The following is a 9,605-nucleotide window of genomic DNA, read 5'->3' on the forward strand; positions in this document are numbered from 1 at the left end:
TTAATGGATAGTTCCCACAGGTGGAAACTCCAGTAAAGCAGTTGTCATGGTGAATTTATTTGAAACAAAACCTGCCACCATTAAATTTTATGATTTTCAGGCAATTTTGAATGAACAAGGAGCAGTTAAGAATTAGATTGAGGATAAAAAACAATCATTAAAAGAATTCCAAATTTCAATTTGAAAAGCATACAAAGAAGAACCTATGTGATAACATTATAAAATGGAATTATTTACTTCCATGTTTTCCCCTGAACCTTTTAATTTATTTTTATTTTTTTAATATATTTTATTGATATTTTTACAGAGAGGAAGGGAGAGGGATAGAGAATTAGAAACATCAATGAGAGAGAAACATCAATCAGCTGCCTCCTGCACACTCCCTACTGGGGATGTGCCCGCAACCAAGGTACATGCCCTTGACCGGAATCGAACCTGGGACCCTTCAGTCCGCAGTCTGATGATCTGTCCACTGAGCCAAACCGGTTAGGGCTGAACCTTTTTAAAAAAGTGTTTCATGTAATGCTGCTCTCCATACATTTAGGCAGTACATGTTTCAACAAGAATGTTTTTCATAATACATACATGTGACAAACACATACACAGGTATAGGGCTTTTTAAGTAACTTTTTCTCTTCTGTTTTGCCTTTCTAGAAATAAGACAGTGATAAATCTACTTAGAGTAACTGGGAAGGTAGCTGGGCAAAATGAGTACTTTGGGAAGGAGAGTGAAGAACTGCTTGATTTCTGTTTCTGTCTGTAGATGGATCTGCATCATATTGAAATGCCTTGCTTCATGTAATCGGAAAACCTTTAATTCACTGTTACAGACTGAGAGTTAAGAAATAAGTTAAAATGCCTGTGTGTCAGTGGTTGAAATCTGTTGCCTCTCAGGCTTAACACTTTCCATTCAGCTTCTTGCAGTTGTTCCTAGCTTTTTAGTTTCATTGTTTCATAATTATTAAACTTCCAAGAAAAGTTTGATACATATTTCAATGCAAATTATTTCTATCCCAGACTAGAATATTTTGTTTGAAGATAAATTATGGAACATCATCTGATGAAAATGGTTAATTACCAGTATCTCATAACTTAAGAGCTATGATGAAACATAGCTCTTATATGTTTCAATAGTAAAATATACGCTATGAAGGTTAATGTATATTAAAATACTATGTCTTTGGGAAAGATAAATATTTAGAGGCAACCTCTTGATAGTCAAATAACTACATGGGAAGAGCTTTGTCAATAACATGACTACTGGCATTATGGTTTGCCTGTAATTATTCACTAGTTTGTATGCTGTTTATAGTAAACATGGTATATATAGCTTGACATAAAGAAAATTAGTGTATGAGGTAGAATAATTTCCTTATCTCTTTTCTTACATATTGTTGACTTACTATTTTATACCTTTAATTGAAATTAATCAATGCAACTTTACTCCCCTTAGAGCAGTGGTTCTCAACCTTCTGGCCCTTTAAATACAGTTCCTCACATTGTGACCCAACCATAAAATTATTTTTGTTGCTACTTCATAACTGTAATGTTGCTACTGTTATGAATCGTAATGTAAATATCTGATATGCAGGATGGTCTTAGGCGACCCCTGTGAAAGGGCCGTTCGACCCTCAAAGGGGTCGCGACCCACAGGTTGAGAACCGCTGCCCCTAGAGGAACATATATTCCTTACATTTACAGAAACATGTCTTTATCCTATTTGAATCATATTTTGTCCTCCAAAGAATAAATATAACTAGAGTAGATTATTCTGTTCATTGTTATAAGTTATTTTAATGAAATATGTTATAAAAATAAGTTAGAAAGACTATGTCAGTGATGGCGAACCTTTTGAGATTGGTGTGTCAGCATTTTGAAAAACCCTAACTTAACTCTGGTGCCGTGTCACATATAGAAATTCTTTGATATTTGCAACCCTAGTAAAACAAAGATTTATATTTTTGATATTTATTTTATATATTTAAATGCCATTTAACAAAGAAAAATCAACCAAAAAAATGAGTTTGCGTGTCACCTCTGACACGTGTGTCATAGGTTTGCCATCACTGGACTATGTCAACAAAGAAATTCATCCCATTCTGGGTTTAATCTTTTAGTGTTATTTCTCCTATCAATATCTGGTACTACAAAAATTATTGTTTCATCAGTTTTGTTGCTATCTTTAACTCCCAACTATCCTATTTTGAAATTTTATTTCTTTAATTATAGATCTAAAGCAAACAAACATAAGCCTGTGATTCTTTTTATTAAAGCTTTCAATTTTCCTTTTTACCTTTTTTTATTTCTTGAAACATTGAAAAATACTTGGGAGAGTACTTCTAGTTATTTGTGCTTTGCAATGTTTGCTCTGAGGAACAGAAACTTAAATTGATCCTTTGGAGAAATGCTAGATTAAAGTATCAGAAAAGTAAGTCAAGTATTAACGGTAGGTGTGTGAGGAAGGGTCTCCTTCAGCATGAGATTGTACCACTATTTAATCTTTCAAAGAGATTCAACTCTCAGCTGTCATTGTTTTTTATTGAATGATCATAAGTTGGACAATTAGTAATATGAACAATGTGATATCTGTTTGTCTATGTATATTATTAGCTATATAGACAGGTTGACAACTAAGTGCTTTTGCTGACATATTTTAGAGTATTTTTGAACAATATATTGCCTAATATCTGTTATAGAAAGTTTTTAACATGCATTTTTATAACTGTAATATCTTATGGCATCTGTTTAATGTATATGCTAATTTTAAGAATTTTAGTGTCATTGAAATTCTGTGTGTATAAATACCAATATAGCTATGCACATAAATGTACATTCTATTTATAAAAGATAAATGCATTCACCTGTTTCTACTTTTTACTTGTAATGTAGTTAAAGTTTGTGTGTGTGTGTATACATATATATGCATATGTATGTATATATGTTTGTTTGGTTTATTTATGAAATGGGATAACTGTATTTACCAATTTCATTTTATTTTTTTATAGAGTCATTTGCCCTGGCTCCACAGTTCCCACCCAGGATTAGAAAAAATAAGTGCTATAGTATGGGAAGGAAATGACTGTAAGAAAGCAGATATGTCTGTTCTTGAAATCAGTGGAATGATTATGAACAGAGTAAGTTTTCAAATTTTATTCTTTTAGTTCAAGGATAAAACAGTGATTGTTAATATCCTATATAATAAAAGCCTAATATGCTAAGTGTCCAACTGTTTGACTGTTCAACCAGTCGCTATGATGCATACTGACCACCAGGGGACAGACACTCCAACCAGTAGGTTAGCTTGCTGCTGGGGTCTGGTTGATTGGGACTGGGCAAGATGGGCCAGACACCCTGGAGCCCTCCCTCGGTCCCTCCTTGGCCCTGATTGTGCACCGGTGGGGTGGGGTCCCATGGCCTGGCCTGAAAGGATCGGGCTGAAACCAGCTCTCCGACATACCCCAAGGGGTCCCAGATTGCAAGAGGGCACAGGCCAGGTCGAGGGACCCCACTGGTGCATGAATCTGTGCACCGGGCCTCTAGTATTAAATAATTACTGCAATGTTATGTTTATAACCTACTCACCTCACTTTTCAACCTGAAAAAAAAGTTATTTCTATTTTTCTTAGTCATTGATTTAAACAGTGATATTCTCACCTTTTATTGTTTTCATTCTTGCAACCAAGAATAGATACAATCTAAAATTTTCTTCTTTTATGTTATTCTTTCTTTTGCTTTCCGTGGACCAAATTGAGGAGCTGCTAGATATATACAATTTTGATGAATATTTATTTTTCTTTATCACCCATCTTGGCTCATTTATTTATTAGTACCCCGAACATTAAACAATTCAAACAGAAGATTTGTGTTGATACTTCCTTGCCTAATTAAATGTATAGAAGTAATGCAGCTAGGGGTAAACATCTTGAGTAGTTGGAAGTAGAGTTAGATGAGAATACTGTGGATTTTAATTTTAGTTTTTATTACTTTTATAAAAAATCAGATCATTGCTACTTTTAAAGTTTTACCTGATTCCTCTGGACATCTAGTCATGATTTAACTTGCAGTTCTAAATTTCTTGTGCATTGCTATGCTAGAACCTTTGTACACACTTCATGTGGGACAGGAATTAAAATAACTGGGTGTAGAAATTGATCTACTTCCTCTTTCATGTCTCAGTGTGAGCAATGAAAAGCTATCAACAAGGAGTATCTAGTTCAGCCGTGGGCAAACTATGGCCCGCCGCCCGGATCTGGCCCGTTTGAAATGAATAAAACTAAATAAAAAAAAGACCGTACCCTTTTATGTAATGATGTTTACTTTGAATTTATATTAGTTCACACAAACACTCTCCATCCATGCTTTTGTTCCGGCCCTCCGGTCCAGTTTAAGAACCCATTGTGGCCCTCGAGTTAAAAAGTTTGCCCACCCCTGATCTAGTTGGTGTTCTATATCTTAACTGTCTGTGAGCTTGAAGATTATAGAATGATAAAAAGTTACCTAAGTGATAGTTAAGGTTTCTCCCAGTTCTACCATTCTTGTATTTTCCCATTACTTAAATTTTGGTTTCCTTTTTTATAATTACCCTACATCTTTTCCTTTTCTTATTTAATTGTCCCCCCTCTAACATTTTCTCTCTTCTAAATGGTTTTAGAATTTAAAGAGAGAGACATCCATTTGTATATTGAGCTCTTTGACGAAAATACAAATCACAAATTTATTGAATAATTAAATATAATTCTAGATTTATTTCTTTAATGAACTAAATTTAAGTGGATGTGAGATCTCATTCTTTTTAATATTGCAGTATTTGTGAATATTTCTAACTTTTGAAATAATGAGATACATATAATTTTTTTTTTAAGATCTGGGGAGGACCAAGATAGTTAATCCTTTTTGCATCTACTTAGTGAGTTAGAGATCTAATAATGAACTATTTTTGAAAACTGAAGAAATAATGACTTAACTTTTTACACATTATAGGCTCTTCAACTTTGAGTAAATTTAATTTTTATTATTCATGTAGTAAAACTAATACATTTTAACAAACTGATTCTATATTGCTATAAATGAAATCATGCTTAATAGAAATTCATTTTACTGTAGGTAAAATTTTTGTAAGTTTTTTTCCCTCTTTCTTTTTTCTCTCTATAAAGGTGAATAGCCATATACCAGGAATAGGATACCAGATTTTTGGAAATGCAATCTCTCTTATCCTGGGTTTAACTCCGTTTGTTTTCCGACTCTCCCAAGCTACAGACTTGGAACAGCTCACTACACATTCGGCTTCTGAACTTTACGCGATTGCATTCGGTTCTAATGAAGATGCCATAGTGCTTTCTATGGTTATTATAAGTTTTGTGGTTCGTGTGTCTCTTGTGTGGATTTTCTTTTTTTTGCTCTGTGTAGCGGAAAGAACTTATAAACAGGTGAGTATATATAGACTTCTGAAGAGAGAACACCTTATCCTTTTCCTAATGTTCAAAGTATTCTTGAAGTATTTTAGTATTTCATTAAATCAATCTGAGCTGCTAATTCTTTTCTTGTTTTGTTTTTATAGTACTTAACTAAATAAAATTCTAACAGTTCATATTTTGTTAATTTTTGTTTTTTCGTGGGAATATACTTGAAATTAATGCTTGCCTTTTGTCTTTTTTAGCGCCTACTTTTTGCAAAGCTCTTTGGACATTTAACATCGGCAAGGAGGGCTCGAAAATCTGAGGTTCCTCATTTCCGGTTGAAGAAAGTACAAAATATAAAAATGTGGCTATCACTTCGGTCCTATCTTAAGGTAGAATGGTAGTGACAAAAGTACTCTTAAATGTGCTGGCTTCCTTTCAGAGTTCCCTTTTCTTTGTCAATATGTAGGTATGTCTAGATGTGTATTCACATAAGTACTCACACAGTGCTGTGTGTTCTTTATGCTCCATATGCAGAAATCCAAAATAAATGTTTAACTGGTTCTTTATAGTAAAGCACCTTAAGTCTAAAAGGCTTAAATGTATTTGAGGTAGATAATTCAAGATCAGGTTGTCCTTAATTTATCTTTGTTCATAAATCTCACCAACTTCTACTCATTCAAAAGCTAGATTAAAGATTTTGTTTCTACCTGAAATGGTTGTCAAAAGCCAGTAGAGGGAGCCCACTGCTTAGAAAAGAGTTTTTAAAAACTCTAATCAGAATCACCTCAGTGAAGTGGCCTATTGCTATTTAAAAATACTAGCTTACAATTCTAAGCCATTCTTTTCATGCTGTTCTTTTCTTTAATCTTGTTAAATAACCTTTCTAATTATAGAAGTAGATTAAAAAAACACATCTCAGGAGGGAAATGGGAAACATCTGAATTAATTTTAGGAAAACACTAAGGATTATTTATTTGTTGCATTAAGTAGCAATGAATTTCATTATATATGGAGTTACCTAAAGACCAAATATCCTCTAAAATACCTAGATCTTTAATGCTTATTTTGTTCTTTTAAAAAAGTTTTTATTGTTAAAAGTATTATGTATGTCCCCTTATTTCCCCCATAACACTTTTTATTTTGAAGCAACAATGAAAAGTGAAAAATTTTTTGCACTGCTTATCTAGCTTTCTATTTAAAATATTCATTATTCTGCTTATTTAACTTATTAAATTCAACTAACTTAATCTCCATTGGAAAATGTTACAAATTGGCATAGATTATTTTTTGTCACTGTGACACTTCCGTTGTAAAGAAGGATGAATATGTCTTTGTTGCATTGCTTAGTGAGAAGCCACACCAAATTTCCCTTCTTTATCAACGTTACATAGGTATTACAGTCTTTTCTACATTGATTACTTTATTCAGTAAACATTTATTTAATGTTAACCATGTGCCATCCACTACCCATGAGATGAAATTCTCTACCCTCATGAGCTTGCACTTCAGTGACATTTAACCCCAGACCTATGATTTATCTTTGAAATTTACTTTCTTCTCTTGCATTTCCAACATCCAATTTATCACCAATTTCCACCCATTCTGCTTCCAAAATATAACTTGAGTTTATTTACTTACATTTGTTTCCTTTTCCATCACCTTAATTGAAAACAATTTGGGCTACTGGAGTTGCCTCTTAACTGGCCTTCCAGCATTCAGAGTTCCTCCTTCCAATACTTCCTTCACTCTGCCAACAGAGATCTTTTTTAAAAATGTAGATTCGACCATATACTTCTTAAAGTTTTTTGGAGATTCTCCATTGCCCTTAGGATAAAGAATAAAATCTGACAGGGCTTATAATGCCCTTAATGACCCAGCTCTTACCATTAATCTGTCTTTCTTTCTTCCTACATTCCAGCCACACTAAACTGCTTCAGTTCTTTGAATGCACTGTGATCATTCCTGTTCTGTGCTCTTCCTTCCACCAAACCATTGTCATGTGCCACCTTAGTTTGGTATAAATATCACTTTCTTAGGGAAATCTTCCCAGGCCCACATAATCTTGTATTTGGGGGTTAGAAGGGTGGGCCTGGAAAGATCTCTCTAAGGAAGTGATATTTACATAAAACTCCCAATTTTCTCAACATATCCCATAATTTTCCTTCATAGCACTTATCACAGCTTACACATATATCTGTGATTTTGAAATTGATACCTGACTCCCTAATAATGAAGGTAGGGACTGTGTCTGTTTTGTTCTCTGCTGTGTTTCTACCCCCCCCAGCACAGTACCTCATTCTGAACAGGTGCTTAAGAAACATTTGGTGAATGAATAGTGTTTGTAAAGTGAAATATTTGGAAGTTATGCTAAGAATTCTAGGCTATATATTCACCATTTCCACCGTGTTGCAAATCCTTAGGAAATAGTAACACTTTAATAAAAATACATCTAACAAATGAGTTGTATTTTCAACATTATAAGTTACTAGAGGCCTGGTGCATGAATTCGTGCACGGGTGGAGTCCAGCCGGCCTGGGGGAGGGGATGCGGAGGTTGGCTGATCGGGGTTGAGGCTGGCAGGGGGAAGGGCCGTGGGTGGTTGGCTGGCCGGCCTGCCCCGCCCCCTGGTCAAACTCCTGGTCAGACTCTTGGTGTAGGGGACAATTTGCATATTAGCCTTTTATTATATAGGATGACCAACCTATAGTGATGGATAAACACCTTAATTGAAAGCATGAAATTGACTGCTAATTAGTAAATGTACTTAAAAGCGTTTTCCCTTTCCCCCCGCAGCGTCGAGGTCCTCAGCGATCAGTTGATGTAATAGTTTCCTCTGCTTTCTTGTTGACTATCTCAGTTGTATTTATCTGTTGTGCCCAGGTGAGTTACCTTGCTCTGTGTAGAAATTAGATGATCAGACCTACAAATATTCAGCTTCAAACGTTTTCTAATAAAAAATAATGAAAACAATAATATAAGTAAACCTAGTCACACCATTTTGAAACTGGCTTTTTGCAGTTTATTATTTTTTCAATAGAATAACTAAATGAAATATTTGGGAGTTATTCATTTATTTATCACACTAGTGGCTAGCATATTCTCAGATGTGTATTGATTGGATATATGATAATTAGTTTTTGCCATTAATTATCTTTATTTCCCAAAACAAACTTATGAGTGACTATAGTTATCAATTGTTTCATACTGGGGTTTTTTTGTTGTTGTTTTTTAAACATATAGTTTATTGATTTTTTACAGAGAGGGAGCGAGAGAGATAGAGAGTTAGAAACATCGATGAGAGAGAAACATTGATCAGCTGCCTCCTGCACACCCCCTACTGGGAATGTGCCCGCAACCAAGGTACATGACCTTGGCCGGAATCGAACCTTGGACCCTCAGTCCACAGGCCAATGCTCTATCCACTGAGCCAAACCAATTAGGGCATGTTTCATACTGTTTTACATGAATCTTTGCTTTACTCACATTTAGCATTTATTATTTTATACCTTATTTGTTACTGTGGCTGACTGCCTCATGCTCTGTAAAAGAATTCTTGTTGACCAAGATTAGTCAGGAAACAGAAGTATCTCAGGATATATTTTGTGCTATAAAGTTTAAACTTCTATTTCAAGTAATATTACCTACTGAAAATTCTTCTGCTTTAAAGCATCATACAATGCTGGCAAAATAAAATCCAGCATTTTATATATCTGAGTTTATAAAACAGTACGGGACCAAAGTGAAGATAGCATTGAACAACAGAGCAGTTCAGTATATGTGTTAATGCATGGCAGCCCTGGGATAAGAAAGTGAGGCACATTGGCTGCAGTCTCCATGAAAAGATGGAATAAGAAAAGCAGTCTGCCCTGCAGCACAGGAAGACAATAAGGAATCTTGTCTCTAACTCTGCCTGGACTCTGGCAAGGAGTTGGGGAAAAGTCTCTCCTAAGAACTGTAGGTCTGCACTTAATCACAGGTTCAGGGTTCAAATGTACATTGCAGGTCTTGTCCTGTAACCCCTATGTCAAAAAATTATATAAAAAGTGGTCGTAAGCTCTTAGATACCTAGTGGAAGCAAAACCAAGACTGTTCTGGGACATGTGACTTCAACTTAGGACACAAGATTTTCACAGATAAAGCCTCTTCAGATTTCAAAACACGTGAAGAAACAATAGAATATGAGTGCATCAACAGATCAATAAACAG

General features: G+C 34.7%; 1 protein-coding gene across 3 annotated transcripts in view; it reads left to right on the forward strand.

Moving 5' to 3' along the window:
- Positions 1–9,605, forward strand: part of PHTF2 (putative homeodomain transcription factor 2) — a 72,755-nt gene that overhangs the window by 52,212 nt on the left and 10,938 nt on the right. For all 3 annotated transcript variants that reach the window (XM_006774912.2, XM_006774913.2, XM_015571260.1), the window contains 4 exons: positions 3,006–3,134; positions 5,154–5,426; positions 5,657–5,788; positions 8,193–8,279. In XM_006774912.2, coding sequence (XP_006774975.1) covers positions 3,006–3,134; positions 5,154–5,426; positions 5,657–5,788; positions 8,193–8,279 — 621 coding nt within the window. The remainder of the gene's footprint in view (positions 1–3,005; positions 3,135–5,153; positions 5,427–5,656; positions 5,789–8,192; positions 8,280–9,605) is intronic.

Source organism: Myotis davidii, unplaced genomic scaffold (genome assembly GCF_000327345.1).
Source record: "Myotis davidii unplaced genomic scaffold, ASM32734v1 scaffold125, whole genome shotgun sequence".
NCBI classification, from domain to species: Eukaryota; Metazoa; Chordata; class Mammalia; order Chiroptera; family Vespertilionidae; genus Myotis; species Myotis davidii.